This window comes from Canis lupus, chromosome 25, assembly GCF_011100685.1.
Source record: "Canis lupus familiaris isolate Mischka breed German Shepherd chromosome 25, alternate assembly UU_Cfam_GSD_1.0, whole genome shotgun sequence".
Lineage (NCBI taxonomy): Eukaryota > Metazoa > Chordata > Mammalia > Carnivora > Canidae > Canis > Canis lupus.
The window spans coordinates 17,465,859-17,486,326 of NC_049246.1; the positions used below are offsets into that span (position 1 = coordinate 17,465,859).

General features: G+C 52.9%; 1 protein-coding gene across 1 annotated transcript; it reads right to left on the bottom strand.

The window, feature by feature from the left end:
• IL17D (interleukin 17D) lies at positions 1 to 19,231 on the bottom strand. The gene is made up of 3 exons (XM_038574495.1): positions 19,217 to 19,231; positions 18,584 to 18,879; positions 1 to 310 (listed from the first exon to the last, which is right to left on the bottom strand). Exons 1-3 carry the CDS (start codon positions 19,229 to 19,231, stop codon positions 1 to 3), a joined length of 621 nt encoding a protein of 206 aa, XP_038430423.1.
• Between the last annotated feature and the right edge of the window lie 1,237 nt (positions 19,232 to 20,468).

Here is a 20,468-nt window from a genome sequence, read left to right on the forward strand (position 1 = left end):
TCAGGGCCGCGCCGGCCGCTCGCTGGGGCTGGGGCTGGGGCTGGGGCTGGGGCTGGGGCTGGGCGCGGGCGCCTCGCCGGGCCGGCCGGGGACGCAGGTGCAGCCCACCGGCACGCTGACGTACTCCTCCGCGTACACCGCGCGCCCGCCCGCGCACGCCGCCGTCCGCCGCAGGACCACGGTGGGCACGTAGACCGGGGCGCTGCGGAAGCGCGGGTCCTCCTCGCCGAGCGGCCCCGTCAGGCAGCCCCGGCACAGGCAGTAGGCCTCGGGCAGGTACTTCGGGTACCTGGCGGGGTCGTAGGAGATCCTGCGGGGAGAGAGCGGGGCGTCAGCGCAGGCCCCGGGGCTCGGGCTCGGGCTCGGGCCGTCGGCTGGCGGAGCGGAGCTGAGGGGAGCCGAGCGGAGCTGAGGGGAGCCGCCTAGGCCCGTGCTGGGCGCGGGGCCGGGCCGCCGTCCGCGCAGCCCCCGAAGCCTCAGGCTCTGTGCTGATACGCAGGGAGGGAAAACGGACCTGTTCACGCGAGGGACCGAGACTCGTTGGCAGAGCCAAGGCTGGACGGTTAGGTAGGTGCACAGCGCCGGGCGCGGCCTGCGGAGGCGCGGGGCGGGCGGCCTGCGCACCCACCAGCGCCTGAGGCGCCCCGGGCTGTGGGCCCCAAGGCCCCGGATCCGCCTCCCTCCAGACGCCGGGCTCCGCGGCCCCGGGTGGGGGCCATGCCCCAGGGTGCCACCGCAGTGGTCCCCAGGAAGCAGCTGGCCCAGCTGCCGGACAGTGCAGACACTGGCCACCCGGCCTCTGACAGCCGTGAGCGAAGGCAGCAGCGAGACACCTGCCCAGAAGGTCACGAGGTGTCCCTGCGTCCACCATCTGTCGCGGTCCGTGTGCCCTCCTCCATGACTGGGTCGGCGGCCCGGCGGCCTGGGACATGTGAGAAGCCAACGCTGGTTTGAATGTGATCGTTTCCGCCCTCCTCCAAGGCTATTTTCTGGTCAGATGTGAAGAACCAGTGTCCACAACCTACAAAAACGCCCACGATGCCAGGGGCGTCTAGGGCTTGGCCCGGCGGTGGCTCCCTGGGAGAAAGAACAAAGCACCTCCAGACAGGACTCTGCCCTCCGCCACCATCCCCTGCAGTGAGCCAAGAGGTCAACACTGCCTGGTCACTAATGGAGCCCCAGGGCTCCCCCTGAACGTCCCCTCGCACAGGGAGGGACCGTCCCCATTTCTCATGGGATTGCCGTGACCCCAAATTCTCATTTCCATGAATCTCCCCCACTTAAAACACATGCAATCAATCCTCTTACGAGTGTTTCTTTTTCTTCTGGAGCTAAATCTTAGGAACCCTAAACCCTAAATTCTCAGAGTCAGAAGTCAGAACTGCTAACCTGTCAAGCAACACACAGACATTTGTAGATGCACAACGTGCCAAGCCCTAGGGGCCCCCCAAAAGTGCTGTGCCGGTGGGAGCCTATGATATAAATTTTTTTTCAAGATTTTATTTATTTATTCATGAGAGACAGAGAGAGAGAGAGAGAGGCAGAGACACAGGCAGAGGGAGAAGCAGGCTCCGTGCAGGGAGCCCGATGCGGGACTCGATCCCGGGTCCCAGGATCACGCCCTGGGCCAAAGGCAGGTGCTAAACCACTGAGCCACCCAGGGATCCCCCTGATATAAATTTTTAAAAATGAGGTGTACCTAAAGGTTTTAACAGCCAAGAAGTTGAGGTATGTATGCTTTCTCATCCAGGTTCCTGTTAAGGCATGCTCTGACGGCAGAGTGTGTCTCCACAGGGAGGGGCAGCGGCCTGGGCTGGCCTGTCCCTCAGGAGGAAACCCCTCTCATAGGTTCTCTTGTAGGTCCTCACTGCTAATGACTAAAACTCACCCACAGGGTGAAGAAATTTCCAGTTAAGTATGTTTGGACCGTCCAGTTAAAGAATGGGAAGTAGGGGACTTGGGAAAGGTAGGGGGCAGGGGAGCAAGCAGTGCTTGGGGTGTCCAAGAACACAGCTGAGGGATGGACAGATGCGCGGTGCTGACTGGGGCAGCTGTGGCCGGGTGGGGGTGGGGAGGCAGAAGCCGGAGGGGCTTGCAGCATGGGAGTGACAGGGCTGTTCCAGGACGGGCCAAGACACTTCTCTCCTGAGGAGCTCATGTCAAGAGGCCGGTGCTAACCCTCGGCGGCAGGGAGGGTGGGTGGCTGCAGAGGCGTAAGGGAAGTTCATGGTGTCTTTTTCTGTTTGGATCCAACATCTTTAGACATTAGTGGACTAAAGCATGATGGGGGGGGCGGGGAGTCGAGAAATAGTTATCTTCACGCAGCAACAAATGTACTCACCGCCAAAAACAGGCCATTTACACAGTATGAAAGAACTCAGGAAGCCGAGCCTCTCAGAGCGCAGAGCTGGGGTCCCCCCAACCCCCAGGCACTGCGGCGGGGGAGATGGGTAACACCGGCCCATGTGGGCGGAAAGGAGGCCAGGGAGGCCAGGAGCCGGCAGTTAAGCTAGAGGACGGAGCTTAGCTTGCCACTTGGGCGCTCAAAGCCAAGAGGGACGTGTGCACACACCCCGCCGCTGTCTGAATGTGCGCGGGGAGGTCAGAGTCTGCGGGGACTCCACAGCTGCCCGCGGCGGGACCAGAAGGATGGGAGTAGCAGGGGGCGGAGCTAGAAGGCCTGCGGTGGGGGGCGGTCCCCGCGGGGCTGGAGCGCTCGGCCCAGACCCTGCACCTCCCTTCTCGCTGCCGTACTTCCAGGGCAGAGTCGAGGGTGGAGGCCGATACACCTGTTCTGTGCAAACGAGCAGGGCGGGGTGGGGACCGTCTACACAATGTAAGTCGTAAGTCGTCTCTGAAGCCAAAACACTGAGATGTATACTGATTTTGTCTACTCATCCTTCCCTCCAACATGAACACAAAAAAAGTAGTTGAAAACTATCTTTTAAGTTTCTCATCACTACTTTTTCCTCAGTTCTGCCATGAGGAGCTTTTGGAACACCATGAGCTCTATTCTTGCAAGGGCTCCTAAGGCTGCCCACCCTTACCGTTCCAGCTTTTTCAGCCTCCTCTGTAAAGCCTTGTTCCTACCCCCCAGCTGGGGTACGTGGAGGCAGAGCTGTGAGGGTACAAGTCAGGACAAATCCAGACTCCTCTGCTTTGCCTCCAAAGGCCTCCACAGCGTGGTCCCTACACATACCTTTCGGGCGTTCCTTCACTGTCTCCTCCGAGCGTCCTCGCCTCCAGGCATCCAAGATGCCCTCTCCCCAAGACCAATATCAAATCTCGCTGTATTTTAAGGTCCAATTCAAATCATTAAGAGTTTTCAGATTTCCTTAGTCAAATTGATCCTCTTCATCCCCCATATCCTCGTAACAGTTGGTGCCCATGAGATAGAGCGTCACTGGTTCTGTGTTCCCCTTGGAGGGAGGATTCAGGATGGTACTTTTACTCAACCTTGTGCCCTAACAGAGTAAGGGTTCGGAAGATGGTGAGCTGTGACAATGAGTCTAGGCTGCCCAGCTCCCTGTCCTTCACATCCCTATGTTCATATAAGGCCCTAACTTAAAGTTTGAAGGGAAAGGAATTTATACTATCCCCAGCCGCCTTCAGTATTTATTCAGCAACATCTGAGTGGCAGTGATGTTTCAGGCAATGAGGATAGAGATGAAACACAGACCTACCATCCAAGGACTCACCATCTGGGGGGATGAATGTACAAACACCAGAGAGTTCATCCAGCTGTGGCAGCTAGGGAGGCTTCCTGGCAGAGGTGGTTCCTGGGGGGATTGGTCCAGATGAGGAAGGGAGAAGGGGCAGTTCAGGGGGAAGGCAGATCCCAGAGCCTACAGAATAGCATCAGGAACTGCGGCACAGGAGGGGCGCCATGAGATGAGGCTAAGGGCAATGTGTGGAGGCTGGGTCAAATTCAGGTAGGGAAATTGGATTTAACCCTGAGGGCAATGGGGAGGATGTTAAAAAGGGAAGTGACCCAATCAGATGGAATTTTAGAACTCTAGACTACAGAGTAGAAGATGGTCTGGAGTCTAAGAGCTACTACTAGCTGAAGGTGGAGATTTTTAAGTTATATAAGGTCATTCGGAGAAGTGTATGGAGAGACACAAAATGAAAGAGAAAACCAACTTTTTTTCTTTTTAAAGATTTATTTATTTTAGAGAAAGATCGTGCATGAGTGAGGGGAGGAGCAGAGGGAGAGGGGGAGAGAGACTCAATCAGACTTCCCACTGAGCATGGGGTTCGGTGTGGGGCTGTACCCTACGACCCCAAGATCAGGACCCGAGCCAAAAATCAAAAGTTGGACGCTTAACCAACTGAGCCATCCAAATGCCTGGGAAAACCAACTTTTAAGGGAGAATATGTCTTATTGTGGAGAGTGACAGAATCAGGAGCGGCATTCCACGAGCCAAGGAAGGCAGAGGGGCTGGCCAAAAACTGGGATTGATTGAGTCAGTTTCCTGGGAATACAGGGTTGGAGGAGCACGTTAAATGGCACTTTGAGGACATAACCAACAGCATACAGGGTGTTGGAAATTCAGCACGTTTGTTCAAGGGGGAAAGGGAGGGAGGGAACCCAAAAGGGCATGGAGTAGAGTGACATGAGCACCGGGCACGGGGCATCGCTGACCTGCCTGACACCTGCTGGCTCAGTGCAGTTGTGAACAGAGCACCTCTTTACTTGCAAGTGTCTCCGTTTGGATGAAAACTTATGGTTGCTTAAAAAACACATCACGCCCAAACGGGGACATTCCACAAACGACTGACCAGTACTCTTCAAAAGTGTCACAATCACAAAAGACAAAGAACTGAGGCACTGTGGTGGACCAAAGGCCACAGAAGGGCCTGACCATCGGGAGGCCGAGTGTCAGCCCCAGGCAGGGGTCCTGGGCAGACAAGGGGTGTGCGCAGGCCTCCTCTGGACGAGGTCTCCAGATTCCAGTGTTGTTACCTACATGTATTTCCCGATCTTGCTAATTCTGCTGAGTTATGATGCTGATATTTGGGGAATCTGGGTAAAGGGTACACAGGAATTCTTTGTGCTAATTTCACAAAGGTTTTTTGTTTGAAACTATTTCAAAATGTAGACTTAAATAATATAACAAAAAACACAGAGAAAGAAATTTTAAAGTTTTAAAAAAACACTTATGAGATAACCAGGGAAATTTGAACCTGATGGATATTAAGAAAGTATTAATTTCCAGGTGTGTTAATGGTATTGTGTGGTTTTATTTAACAGAGTCCTTATCTTTTAGAGATGTACACCAAAAACAGGAGTGTACACAGACACCCACATGAACAGTGCTACATGTTCATGAAGTTACAGAGTGCCCTGGGGATTTGCCAAATGGAAGGATAGTAGTGATCATTAATTCAGCAGAATTTTCAAGCTCCCAAGGCAGGCGCTGGGCAAGGGAATAGCCTGTCCTCCAACGCTCAAGCCAGCTGGTCAGGACAGAGCAACCAACGCATAGCGCACAGACCTCTGCGAACACATGGGTGGCTGAGGCTCCCGCCCCAGGGAGGTCTGAGGTGGGTTTATTTTATTTTATTTTATTTTTTATTTTTTTTTCTGAGGTGGGTTTAAAAAGGAGGGCTGAGCTGGATGAAAAAAGGAGCGGGAGGAGGTGCCAAGCAACCTACACCAGGCAGGACAGCAGGGGGCCACAGGGCTGGCCGGGGTAGCAGGAATGACGTGTGTGCACTCTGCCGCCGTGTGCAGGGGGTGCTCAGGAGGACGTGGGAGAGGTGGACAGGAGCCTTGAAGACCAGAGCTGTTTCAGCTTCCAGGTCACGGGAAGCCAAGCGAGGACCGGAGGCACGTAGAGATGTGATCGGTGGACATTTACAAACACCATTCTGATGGTGGCATAGACCCAATTACAGGACAAAATTGGGGCTGAGGCAGGAAGGTCAGGAACAGCCTCTTCAGACTCAGTTTCCTCCTCTGTTACGCTAGTGTGACCTGGGAGCATCCAAGATCCCTCTCAAGTCCAAGTCCCTGGGATTTATCTTTTCTACACACCACAGCAGGCAGGTAAGAATCTCTGCACCAATCCCCATACCATCTGTTAATGATGAATAGAACTGACGTCACTTGGATGCTATGATGGTCAGAAGGCTCATCTGATTAAAAATATCTGCTCAACCCCCACCAGTCTGCCCCCCAGGACTGAAATTTCCACTGTCACAGTGACACCTGTGGGCTAAGGCTTTATGACAAAGAGACATCTGCCTACCCCCACCTCTGCCTCGTACGTGGCACATGATAAAAAGGCTTAAGGACTGATAGTTTTCATATTATGGTTTTATGACCAGGAGGTTTCTCTTAAAACAGAATTGCATGGGGACGCCTGGGTGGCTCAGCGGCTGGGCATCTGCCTTTGGCTCAGGGCGTGACCCCGGGGTCCTGGGATCCAATCCCACATCAGGCTCCCTGCATGGAGCTTGCTTCTCCCTCTGTGTCTCTGCCTCTCTCTGTCTCTCATGAATAAATAAAATCTTAAAAACAAAATAAAGAAAAACACAGAAATGTGCTACCAAGGGGAGGAGGGAGGATATAGTGCAGATCATAGCCCAGACACCCGTATGGTGGGTTATCAATGCCAGGAGGGACCATGGTAGACAGCACAGGACAGACACATTCTGAAGGACACTGGTTGTGGGAGGTGGGGAGGAGATCAGGAGAGAGGTCTGAAAGCCTAGGGACAGCCAGGGGACAGACACAAAGCTAAAGCCTGTCACCCCAACCTCCTGCCTTAAGAGTCTGAGGACATTTTCAGCCTGGAGGGCTTTCTGGTTACAAGAATGAGACCTCAAGGATCTCCAGCAGGGATCCTCTTCTCTTACCAAACATGGAAATGCAATCGAGTAAGAATCCTTCACGGCTGTCTCGCCTCCTTGTGAGCAATAATTCTGTTGTCTCTATGTTTTCTGCATGTTGCTCTGTGGAAGGTTGGCACCGGGACACACTTGAATCAAACCAAGTTTTCCTTTCTGATGGGATCCAAAAGTGTCCCTGGGGCCACGTGTGAAGCTTGGCTTGACTGAGTGACAGCTGGTTCAGCTTAATCCAAGAACAAAGGACAAGTCCTCCAGGGATGATTAGAGGTGATGGAAACTGAGCTGTGAGAGGAATGTGAGTGACAGCCGAGACGGAAAAGAGCACTGCCCCAGGGAGCCTGAACGTGGTAGGAAACAATTCGAAGCGGTTCCCGAGGACTGCCACCTGGAGAACAATGAGTCACATTCCAGTGGGCAGGGCTGAGGCCACCTGATGCGCTCTGTCCGCTGCCCAAGTATAGCTGTGGTATCTACTGGCACAGGGTCCCCACATGGCTCACCTTCCTGCTTTGCAAAACATACAATTATTTTGATCTCAAGACAACAAAGGATAAGTATGACTGTTTCGCAGCCATTCTAAGACCCTGAACCCAGGAACAACGTTGGGGACGGTGCCTTCTCCAGTTCAGACTGGAGACCCACCAGGACAGAAGCAGTTAAGTGGAAACAGATCTGCCTCAGGAGTCACGGTTGGCCAGGACTCAAGGTCAATGAGTTCAACTCATCAATTACTTTTTAAAAAGGGCAGAATGGAGTTAATAAGAGTCTTGAGCATAAAATTTCAATCCAGTTTAGTTATCAACAAGTGCCAGTGGGCAGATCACGGCCTCTGCCTGCTTCTCTGAGGTGAAGGGGATGATCTGATGACCAGGCTAACTCCTTCAGCTTCTTCATGGCGGGACGCTAATGTGATGTGTTGTTTTTGTTTTTGTTTTTTTAATCAATGTTTTCTGCCTTGAAAGGACAGCTGTCATCCATTGATTTTCCGAGATACTAGAGAATTCCCTGAATTAATCTATAAAGTGCAGTTCTAAGCAAAATCCCAGTAGAGTTTTTGCAGAACTTGGCAAGCTGATCCTAAAATTCGTAGAGAGAGAAAAAGTCCAAGAATACTCAAGACAATGTTGAAAAGGAAGGAGGGGGCCCCACTTTCCCAGAGATCAAGACCTTCTGAAACTGTGGTAAGACTAAAACATCTGGCAGCTCTCTGGGGAAACTGAGGATAACCAGTTTCCCTTCCTAAGAGCTAAAATTCCTCTGAAGAATACTGGTCTTTTTGTCCAGGAGGTGGGCAATAAAGAGAAGGCATAAACAAGATTTCCAAACTGTGCTTTTCAGGCCCCCTGTGTAAGAACCAAGTGGGAGTCACAAGCTGCCCGAGAGATCTGTCCTGCTCACTCGAAGTGGGCACACCTGATGGGCAGCGGAGGCCCGGTCCACGGCACAGTTGGCAACGAAGTCAGCAATACCTCCGAAAGGTGGTTAGCCACTCTCGGATTGGCTCAGTGGATAGCAACAACTGGATGCTTGCATTTTCCCTGGTACACCCACAGGTCATGAGTCTACCAGTGCGGGAGTCCCTACGCTGAGAAACGTAACTAGGCCACTGCCACCCAAACGAGCAACTGGCATTGCAGGGAGGATGGTGTGTGGATCTCAGGTGGAGGCACACAAATGAGCTTTCACAACTAGTGATCACTATTCCCCCACCGTGGAGACTCCGAATTCATGGTTCTGGCGTGGGGCCAGGACATTGGGGTTTTTTCAAGCTCCCCTGATAATTCTAACATGGGGCCCTGGTAGAGGCCATTAGGTCTCCAGATCTGAGAGGGAGAATAAGTCACTGAGATGAGGTTTGTGTAACCTTCCAACCTCTTTTTCCCTTTGGAACCAGCCCCACAGCTGGGAGGGGGATGGTTATGAGACTATGGGGGAAAGAATGGTGCGTGACGAGGCCCAGGGCCGGCCAGGGAGTAGCCAGGGTCATGAAGACCGTTTCCCTCTGCTGGAAAGCTGGAGCCAGCAGCCCCAGCGGCTCCACCCTCTCTCCATTCCCTAGGGCGCGAGAGAGCCAAGATCTTCAATACATGCTGCCAAGGAGCTCTGAAAAATGCTCCTCTGGCCCCCACAAGAAAACATCAGTTGTGCATTTCTCCTGAAAGAGGACATGGAAAAATCAGCCTCGGGGAGCAAAGTCTGACCTGGCACAGATGCCCTGGAGTCAGAGCCCCGGCGGATTTCACCTGGCCCTCTTCACCAGCCAAGGAGAGCTAGGGGTCAGCTCTACCCCCGTGTGGGGACCGAGGCTGACTTTGGTGTGATCCTGAACTTGGCATCAAGGTCAGCCCTGAAGGCGAGCCAGTGAGGCCAGCTCCAGAACTGACCGGGCTCTCCTGCCAGCCGCGCTGGCTCTGGGCTACTGGGAACCAGCAAGGACTCAGCCTGTCCGTCCTCTCCCTTTACTGGGAAGGAAACCGAGGCACCGACAGGGTGAGGGGCTTGTCCAGTCTCCCCCACTCACCTGGCTTAGTCCCACCCACTGCCCCACCCTCGCAGCCACGTGGTGAGTCAGCTCTGCAGTTGGGGATATTTAGCAGTTAGCCAGATGCTTGGTAAGTGCTAAATCTACAACCAGGAAACCCACAGATACCATGTAAAATCTGTTCTGGAAGATAAGGCAAGACTGGAGAGAGACAAATGGCTTGGAAAAGAATTTGAAAGATAATTTAGAAAAAAAGCTTTCCCAGAGGGAAAGAGAGAAAGAAATTCGAATGAGGGCCAGAATTTCTCAAAGGGTTTTATTCTTTTGTCATGGCAAATGCCACACATTCAGTGCAGCTGGGAAATACCGCTTCAAAGGGAAAACATAGCTCATGCCCACGGGGTGGCTTAACTATCTGTCCAGGGGAAGCTGCAGAATTTGCGTTCAAAGCCATCTTTGATGTGTCCGTCCTTGGGGCAGGCGGGAAGCGCCTGTGTGCACCAAGGGTGGAGCTCACCTTGATCTGAAATGAACCAGCTGTTGCCATACGTTGGTTATGAGAATTCATATCAAAACATTAGGCCAGAGTCTTTATTTAATTCTGGAAGTGTCCTTGGTAGATTATTTTTGCTTTGACCTCGTTAATCTAGTGAGCAATGTACTCATTACCATCCTTCAAAATCTTCATGTGTCCTTTCTGGAAGACAGACACCATAAGGAATTTCACTTGGTGGTATGTGTGTTCCTTCCAGGACTTGGCACGGTTCTTCAGTTGGTATTAAGAGTACAAACATTCTATTCAGGTGAGGAAATTTGGGAGAGTGGGTGACGATGGAATGAAATAGTATCATCATCCCTGGTTACTCTAAGAATGCCAAAGTAAAACCCGGGCAGATGAGAATAACTATCAAAGCAAAACGAACGTATCTATTTTCAGAAAGAGAGACTTTAATCCCATGACAATGCTCCATGACAATGCTCTTATTTTTACTCTGTGAAACAGTGATAGGTGCAGGAGAGCCTGCTAGATTGAGTGGCTCAGAGAAAATAAATCCACATAGTACTTTGGTCAGTTAAAGGTCACTCACTTATCCATACAAAGTTTTTTGGGGCTGGGGCGCCTGGATGGCTCAGTGGGTTGAGCATCTGCCTTTGGCTCAGGTCATGACCCTGGGGGTCCTGGGATCTAACTCCCCACCCCCAGTCGGGCTCCTGGCTCAGTGGAGGGTCTGCTTCTCCCTCTCCTTCTGCACCCCCTCCCCTGCTAGTGCACGTGCTCTCTCTCAAAATCTTTTTTTAAAGATTCATTTGGTTTGTGGTTCAGTGTGTTTAATGCTACGAGGAACCTGACAGTGGCTTGAGAGGTTGAGAAGTTTTTGTCTTTCAAGGTGGCTTGGTTGCAAAATTGCTGAGCTTGCCAAAAGGCAAGGAGAATCTTTATTTTTCATTGCAAATGTGCCTCTATCCAGTAATGACTTTGACCCTGAAGCCCCAACAAAGAAAGTCAAGGGTCACCCAGGGTGAATGAAGACCCTACTTGTCCTGTTTAAGGCTATATGCTTGTTTACTTAACCTCTCATCTTCTGTCTTGGCATGCTTTACTTTCTTTTTCTTTTTTTTAAAAGATTTTATTTATTTATTTATTAGAGAGAAAGAGAGGCAGAAACACAGGCAGTGGGAGAAGCAGGCTCCACGCAGGGAGCCTGATGTGGGACTTGATCCCGGGTCTCCAGGATCACACCCTGGGCCGAAGGCGGCGCTAAATCGCTGAGCCACCAGGGCTGCCCTTGGCATGCTTTTTTCTTTTTCTTTTTTTCTTTTCTTTTTTTTTTTTTTTTAAGATTTATTTATTTATGATAGACACAGAGAGAAAGAGAGAGGCAGAGACACAGGAGGAGGGAGAAGCAGGCTCCATGCTGGGAGCCCGACGTGGGACTTGATCCCAGGACTCCAGGATCGCACCCTGGGCCAAAGGCAGGCGCTAAACCACCGAGCCACCCAGGGATCCCCCTTGGCATGCTTTTCAAACCAAAGATCTACATCACCTGTTCTCTTGTTCTTTCTCCTACCCCTCCAGAATCCTGAGGCTAGACAAAGGTAAAGTCCATGAATGACATCTTCTCTCACTGAATGCAGAAATGATTTGGAAAGAAGCACAGTAGTTTTAATGGTGATGAAATCCTTAGTTTCTGACAAGGAGCTGCCGTCTCTTTGGACATAGTTAAGTTCAAGCACATGAATTCCCCTGGACAATATTATACTCATCACAACCTCTGTCACATATGGTTGTATAGGTTGTGCACTGCACAAGGGAGACACGTCTGAGGAAGTGTTACATTACAGATACCATAGATTTGGTACTTATAACAGTGATAAAAATAATTTTTCAGAAGATGGCAGTAAAGTATCTTGCTCTAAGAAATATCAATACATTATGACAATTTTCTGCAGATGGAAATATAAGTGTCTCGAGGAAGAAGTGCTGTTTAAAAACGCATAGAGGCATGAATTTGATGATCACTTGCACAAATTTGATGATCACTTAGTCCTGCATAAAATCAAATCTCTGTTATTAGTGAAAGTGAAACCGTGCAGTTTAATAGGTAAAGAAAAGGAAAAAGAATTACCAATGATATATATTGAAATTCTAGCTTCCAAAATGCTCTTTTGTTAAAATAGTGATATCATTATACTATATGAGATATATAGTATAAATAATATAGTGTAAGTCAAGCTGCCCTAGGCCTCATGGGAGTGTGGGTACAAACGTGATTGGTGTAAACAGAGAGGAATATCTTTCTGTTTCCTCAAAAGTCTCCCCAATGCATACAAACTGTCTTCTATCTTTGGTTCCCTCAAAAGAAAATATATAAAAACTGTGATGTTAAAGAAGAAAAGGTGGCACAGAAAAAAATCCCTAATTCAGTTTGTGACATGTTTAAATCATTTTGTTGTCCTTCAGAACTGTGGTCTTTCTGGTACGTCAGCTCAACCGCTGAGCCACCTAGGTGCCCCAATAAAAAATGTTTTCAGGATCCCTGGGTGGCTCAGTGGTTGAGCGCCTGCCTTCAGTCCAGGGCCTGATCCTGGAGTCCCAGGATCGAGTCCCAGGATCGAGTCCCAGGATGGAGTCCCACGTCGGGCTTCCTGCATGGAGCCTGCTTCTCCCTCTGCCTGAGTCTCTGCCTCTCTCTCTGTGACTCTAATGAATAAATAAATAAAATCTTAATAAAAAAAAACTTAAAAAAAATAGTGTTTTCTTGGGGGAGTGTGTGTACCAACATTTCTTAAACAAACTGCTTTGAACCGTGAGTGTCTCCCTTTCTAAGACCTGGGTTTGCCGCCGAGCAGCGCCTCCGCCAGCCCTGCTAGCGGTACCTGGAGAGCGGCCAGGGCAGGCCGGCGCCGCCTGGGCCCTGCCCCCTCGGCCCCCTCGGCCCCCTCGGCCGCCTCCCCAGCCCTCCTGTCCCGAACCCAACGCCGAGCACCGCGCCGCCGGGACAAAGAGCCGCTCCTCCACCGCGTACAGTCCTTGAAGGCAGACACGCTGTCCTAGTTGTGGCTCTGAAGCAGAGACCCAGGAAAGAGTGAACGAAGGAGAATGACAGACCGGGAAGGACGCGCCGAGTCCCAAAGGTCCCGCGGGCCGGGGAGAGGGCGGCCGGCGCGGTGCTGCCCCCTGTCGGCCGCGGCGGCCCCGCGCAGGTGCAGCGCCCGCCCCGCCCCGCCCCGCCCCGCCCCGCCCCGCGAGGGGGCTGCAGGCGGCGCAGTCCCCGCGCGGCCCCGGAGGGGGGGGGGGGGCGCCCTGTTCCCGGGCCGGGGACACACACGTGCAGGTGCCGCCGCGCAGGGGGCATTTGAAAGAAGGGCACTATGTAAAAGGGGGCCCGGCGCGGCGGAGAGGACTCTCGGATGCGCGCTCGCCTCCTCCAGGACGCAAGCTGAAGGATGCCCGGCCGCGGGGGGTGCGGTGAGCCGCGGGGCGGCGTCCCGAGGGCCCTCCCGGCGGTGTGCGCAGCGGGGGCCCGGGGGGCGGGGCCTGGGCCAGCTCCACCGAGGGGCAGCGGACGCTGATGCAGAAATACCCCTTTTAGATCAACCTTTCCTGACGAAAACCTTTCCACTAAATATCCGACGAGCGGTTTACCGAACCCTGAAGGTCGTCCCCAGAGATGGGCATCGCGGGTCAGGCCCGGGGGCAGCGCCGACCTTGCCTGACTCCACAGGAGCCAGAAGCTGCAGCTGCCGCTGGGGCCCCCGCCCCTAAAAAGTCAACCGCTGGGTCGCCTGGGTGGCTCGGGGGTTGAGCATCTGCCTTCGGCCCAGGGCGCGATCCCGGGTCCTGGGATCGAGTCCCTGCAGGGAGCCTGCTTCTCCCTCTGCCTGTGTCTCTGCCCCTCTCTCTGTGTCTCTCATGAATAAATAAATAAAATCTTTAAAAAGAAAAAGTCACCTGCTGAAGGTTCTGGCTATAGGGACTGGTCCCCACTTGGGTTCTACGTTGGGGCTGGTGGCTCTGGGACTAACCCTGTTGGCCCCGGTGGCCGTCCCCCTGCTGAGGCACCCCCTCCACCGGCTCCTCCGTCCACAATTTAAGTCACTCCCCTGTCCCATGCCCTGTCCTCTCTTCTCATTCCCTGTCCTGTTACTTCTTCCTTGCATCTATTCCCTTGCTGTTCTTGATACCCCATGGAGTTGTTTATTGCAAAATCAGTTGAGGTGTAGTCTCATAAATTCACAGGAGGAAAGGAGTTATATAGGAAAGTAACAAAGCCTAAAATTAAATTGTTGTGCATTAGTCATAGCCTAGAGAAAATTTATCTTTAGCTCATGACCCAAAATTGAAAAATATAAACAATTTAAAAATTACTTAGAGTATTGGTAGGTGTTTATCTTTGGGGTTCCAACGTAGGTGAGTGATGTGTACCTTTAAACTTTAATAAACCTCAGTGGTCTTACAATATATTTCTTACTATGCCAATTTGGCTTAATGAGCAATTGCATTGATTTTATTTTTGGCATTTTTGTCTCTAAAGCTTAAGGGAAACAAACATGATGCCACAAAGTAAATGAGAAAATAATTTTATATTCTGGGAGTTGAATGCTGCTTTTCTACTAGCATGAAAGTCGGGAGCACGGGCTAGACGAGTCCGAGATCTGGGATGAGGTCCTGGCTCTACCTTGTAACGCCTGTCCCTGGGCCCAATTCCTCCCTGTCTCCAGGCTCCTCGTCGTGTCACAGCCTGGCTGGGAGGGCACAGGGCGCCCGGAAAACTGCAGCGCCTCTGCCGGCAGCCCCACGGCCTGGGAGAGCAAACCATCCTCTTCAGACCGTGCTCTGGGAGAACCAAAGGCTGCTCTTACCTGCTGAGTTTCGGGTCTTCACTATCTGCCTTCTCCTCATGGTTGGGGAATTTCCCTTTCTGCTCCCAATTTAAAAATTAAGACGTTTTTGAAATAAATAACATGGGCACATGGTTGAAATTCAAAAGGTACAAAGGAGTGGAAAGGAAGACCTTCCTGCTCCGTCCCCAGCCTTCAGCTCCCCTACTGACAGGCAGGGTGGTACCACGTCCACAGATGCCCCTAAGTGTGTGGGGTGGGGTGTGCACGCATTTAAAAATAACATATGTGTATGTTATGTAATAGCTTCTCTTCGGCAGCCTGCACGCCGCGCTGCACCTTGCCTGGTGTCCCTCTACGTCTGTGATGGGCTCTTCTCCTCAGGCAGGGTTAGGGCTGCCCCATTCCTTTTCTGGCTGTTTGATGGCATTTTATTGAACATGCTGGGGTGGTGTCCAAGCCCTGTACTACCGCGATGGACACGCTTGTCCCTACAGCATTTGGGACCCAGGCAAGTGTGGCTGGAGGAGAAAACCAGCAACCGAGATTCCTACCCTCTGCGGTGTGAGAATGCTGCTTTCCTCACTCCCTTGCCAACAGAGCCTGATGGGTACCCCCCCCCCCCCCAAGGAAAGGCTTCTCAGCATCCTTTTAATATGCATGTCACTTTAGGGTGCCTGGAGCTGGGCATTTCACATGAGTGAGGCATTTGACTCTCCTTCCCTAGGAACTACCCACAGCCTTTGTTCCTGGTTTATTATGTCTTTTTCTTATTGATTTGTAGGAGCTCTTTAGGAAATGAGCCCTTTGTGACAAGGGTTGCAAATATTTTCTCCCAGTAAGCCCTTGTATTTTTCTAATTTTATTTTATTATTTTGCCAAGAAGAAATGGCATATAATTGTGTAGCTGAATTTAACAGTCTTGTTTTCTTATGGCTTTGGGGGTCTGCAAGCTACTAAATAGGCCTCTCCACTCTGAGACTGTAAATATAATTGACTGTATTTCTTATGTGTTTGTGGTTTTATTTTTACATTTAAATCTGCATCATTTGGAATTTATTTGTATGTTTTTCCAGCTGGTTTCTCAGTTGTCCCAACACTATTTATTGAATGACCCATCTCTCCCTTAAAAGTATGAAAAGCCACTTTATAATCCAAATTTCTATTTGAATCCTGTCCTATCCTTTCTGTGCCATGCAGTATTTCTGACTGGCAGTCTGTTTCCCCATCCGTTTTCCTTAGGAGTTCTCAGTTTTTAGCCTTACATACTACTTCTGATTCCACACTGACAGTTGCACAGGTGAGCATACTCTCCCCTCCCCAGGCTGCACGGGTCCCACAGTGGCACCACTAAGAAACCAACCCTGTCCTTCTAGACACCTCTTGTAGAAGAGGTTTTGAGCTTCTACCTGCAATGCTTTTTCCAGTCTTCCAATTACTCAGGAGGTAGTAAGAAGTGACCAGAAGCCAGGTGAGCAGAGAGGCGGTCTCCTGGTGGGAGAAGGCAGGGCCAGCTCTGGCACCCAGCAATCTGGAGTCCTGACCTAGTGCCCATCCCTAGAAGACCATCCTTTCTTCAGAGAGTGTAAGCCTCCATTGGCTCACTGGGGGAGCAACTGCATCAGTGTTGTTAAATAATAAGAAAGGTAATGCAGATGATACCATCCGCCACCCGATTCAGATGTAGCTCAGGTCCCAGGCCCCACAAAGGCTCCATGAGCAGACTTGGGCAGCCCAGGCAGGACCGCTATCTGTTATGTGTTGTTCTTGCCCATGACCTCTCTTAGCCATTCCCTCTTCCCTGCTGCCCTTGGATCGTTCCTAGGAGACACAGGTAAGGTAGTAGGGGGAACCCAACTCAACTCACTACGCAGCATCCTAGGGCTGACAACTCCTGCCTGGTACTTCAGCCCCAGTCGTTCTTCTGAGACCACACTTCCAGGCCAAGTTGATAATTTATACCTGTGCTCCTCTTAGGCACATAAAACTCCTTGAATTTACTTCCCTCCAAAAAACTCACTCCTCATTCAGTTTCTCCATTTTGCTTAAATACTGTCAACAATCCAAGCCAGAAACATGGGAGATGCCCAACTGGAGGTCTTGAAAAATCACTTCTGTGTGTTCTTCTGCTTTCAGCCCACAGCCTAGTCTGGGAGGCATCCATTTGCCAGGAGAGCTTAGAATTCATTAAATAAAGATGTAGACATTGCAGCTTCTGTCTGGAGAAGCCAAGCCGCTATTTTGAGAGATATTCCAAGTTTCTTTAATGCTATTTAGCGTATCAAAGGTATAACATGAGGTTGGAGGAAGAAGGATAATATAAAATCCCACCCTTTTGGACTCTGGGAATGATAGGAAGAGGGAAAGCCAGAGAATGAAGCCACCAGAATGAACGGTTCAACATGTGGGTCCTGAGGGCATCAGATGAATGAAGAGAAAATGAAAGCAGGAGGGTGCTCTGGGCCTGACTTCCAGGGTGGGAGGGAGCTCAGCCACAAGTGAACTTGGTCCTCTGCAGAGCAGCCAGGCGCAGGGAGACCCCCACCCAGCAGGTGGAGGCTTGGATAAGCCCAGATTGGTTTTTGACAAAATCATTACATTTTCTCTGCACCTCTTCATAGCAGCGTGGACTGAAGCCTTAAGCCGTTACTCATTTTATGCCCTCCCCTCCCTCACTCCCACATATAAACATCATCCACTAAATCCTGTCACTTTAACTTCTTTAAGTAATATCTTTCAAACTGATCCTAGTCTCACTTTTTCCACTTCCACTGCCTGAGTGCAGACCCTAATTGCTTTTTGCGGGAAGAATGACTGCATGCACTGCATGTCCTGTATCTCCTCTCGGATCTGTCCCTCAACACAAAGTGGTCACATGATTTTCTTTATCAAAAAACGTCCTGCAGGATACACTTCAAATCTGTGGCATTGCTTTTAAGGCCAAATCTAGTTTCTGGTCCCCTCTGTAGGCTCCTCTCTTGCCACCCCCAGCCACACAGAAACACACCAGCGCTTGTGATTCTTTGGTCTCCTCCCCCTTGTCATATGCCACCCCTTCCCTCTGAACCACCCTTGTCCTGTTCTTTCACTGAGGGCTTTTCCACATCTTTGGCAGCAAGGGCTCCCTCCTTGTACAGCTAACTGTGAGCCCCTTGAGGGTGATGACACCCTGCAGTAACAGCAGGGAAGGGGACAGTCTCCAGCCACACTCTTCCCTACCCAAGCCCCAGAACACCCCAGACTACCTGCTTTGCATGTTGTTCCTTTCTTCTGAGATGACCTCGTCTCCAGGCCCATCTCAGAATTATGGCCATTCTCCAAAATACATCTCAGATGCCATTTTGATCCCTCTCACCGCTTTACACTATCAACACACTAAAGTTTTCGTGTCAAATCGTGTTCTGCCTTGATAACTGGGTTTCCTTCTCAATTATCTCCACGCGTCCCTTAAACGATAAGCTCAGAGGATGGGCTTCGGAGGGTTTAACTCTCAGCAGTGTCTGGACCACCACCCAGGCACTCAAGACATGTCCGCGGGCTGCCACATGAGCGCCTCGCAGGCCTCCTGTACGAAGTCCTGTAAAACTTACTGAAGGCCCACTCACTCGTCTTGGTCCCTCGTGGAACCCACTGGATCGTAACCCTGGCAAGGAACAGGCACCAAGAAACATCTGCTCCAGTGGAACAGTGAAAGGGTAATAACGGGAGGCAGGTTTCCTTCAAGGGAGGCGAGGAGACGTTTGTCTCCGCGCTTGCTCCGCCCTCCCCACCTGTCCCCCGCCGCTCCACCTGTCCGGCTCCGGGCTCCTCCCCGGCCCCGCCCCCGCCCCGCCCGCGCGGCCCTGCGCCCCGCCCCGCCCCGCCGCGCCCCGCCGCGCCCCGCCCCGCCCCGCCGCTCACCTGTAGGCCCAGGGCGACACGCTGCGCAGGTTGGTGGGCGGCCGGAAGCGCCGGTCGCCGGGCCTGCCCCCTGCCGGGCAGCTCGCGTTGCGCGCCTGCTCGCGCGGCCCCAGCTGCAGCGTGTGGTGGAAGGCGCCCAGCACGCCCGCCGCCAGCCGCCCGTACAGCTGCTCCAGGAGCTCCTCGGGCCGGTCGGCGCAGCCCCGCGGCCGCGCAGGCCGTCTGCTGGCCCTCGGGGCGCCCGCGGCCCGGCCCAGCGCCAGCGCGAGCAGGACGCCGAGCACCAGCATCCAGACCTGCGAGACAGGCCGCGCTCAGCGTCCGCGCGGCGGAGGAGCCCGCGCCCCCCGCCCCCGCCCCCCGCGCGCCGCGGGACCGTGAGGCCGTGAGGCCGGCCCGGAGGATGGGCGCGGACCAGACGGGCCCCCGAGCGCCGCCGCCGCCCGCCCGCCGCCCGCGGGGGCCCCGGGACCCCGCCCTGCGCCGGCCCGCGCGCCCCGGGCCGCCGCCGCCGCCGCCGCCCCGAGCCGGGGGCCGCGCGGGGGGCGGCTGCGGGGTGCGCGTGTGCGTGTGCCTGCCGGGCTGCTGCGCGCTGGGCTGCGAGTGCCTGTGACGGCCGTCCGCGCCGCTTACCCCCGCGCGCGCCATCCCCGCCGCCGCCTCGCCGCGCCGCGCCGCGCCGCCCCGGCCGGTCCGCGCCCGCAGACTCACGCCCCCACGCCCGCGTCATCCGCCCGCCCCCCCGCGGGGCTGCGCGGCCCAGGAGGGGCGGCGCGGGGTCTCGGCGCGCACGGCCCCGGGTGCCGGCCGGCCCCGCGGCGCGCGGCTCCCTCGGCGCTGCCCGCCCCGCGTCGTCGCCGGGACTGGAGCGCGGCGGCCCCGGCACGGAGAGCGCCCGGCCGTGAGCCCGGCCTCCCCCCGGGGCAGGGCACGGCCGCGGCACCTGAGCGGGGCGGACGTGGCGGCTGCCGAGGCCCGGACTGTGTGTGCGCGGCGGGCCTGGGGCCCGAGGGGCGCGAGGAGGACCCCGAGGACCCCGAGGACCCCGAGGACCCGCCCGGCCCCAGGAGGCCTGCGAGGAGCTGGCCTGCAGATCTCCGGAGCTCCAAAGCGGGGCCACCCTTGTGGAGTCGGGGGACGCAGATTTTGGCTCAGGGCAAAAAGCTGCTTCTAGTAATCAGAGCTCTCCAAGGATAGAACAGGCCTTCTGGAAAAACCTAGAAGGATTCTGTTCCTTAGGACGACTTCCTCTTCTGAGACTATAGTTCAAAGAAATACATTTATTAGATACTAACAACTTTCTTTTTAATAGGGCGAGGGGAGGCTGCATCTCCTTTCCCCTACACTCTCATGAAATGAACCTTCTGTGCCTCTTCCAGCAGCTCTCACGTCAAAGTACTGAATCCCCCTACTCGTACTGTTCCGTCTGTGAGTGGGCATCAGTTGGGCTGTTACAGTGTTGGAGCGGTCCTGCTCCGTGGGATCTGTAAGTGCAAGCAGTCTTGTAAAATAAGCCTATTCTTCTGTGGATAAATTGAAATATATTTAAATGAAGGAACTGTGTTGTACTTCAAAATCACAAGATAACTTGTTCATTTGTTCATTCTACAAATTAATGCTTTTTAGGTGGCAGGCTAATGAATATGGCCATTTAACAGCAGTCTTCGAAAATGAAAACAAGAGACTGATACCAGCTGAAAGTGTAGAAAATAGGTGATTTATGCCTCCCTGAATGGTTTGAAGCTTTGGTATTTGACTATTTTGTCAAGGTTTCTGTCTACTTGATTAAACTACATTTTAGTTGTGCTGTGTAGAAAAACATCACTTTTTACATGCCTTGAACATTATGTAACAAGAGTTTCAGAATTAACTGCTAAAAATCCCA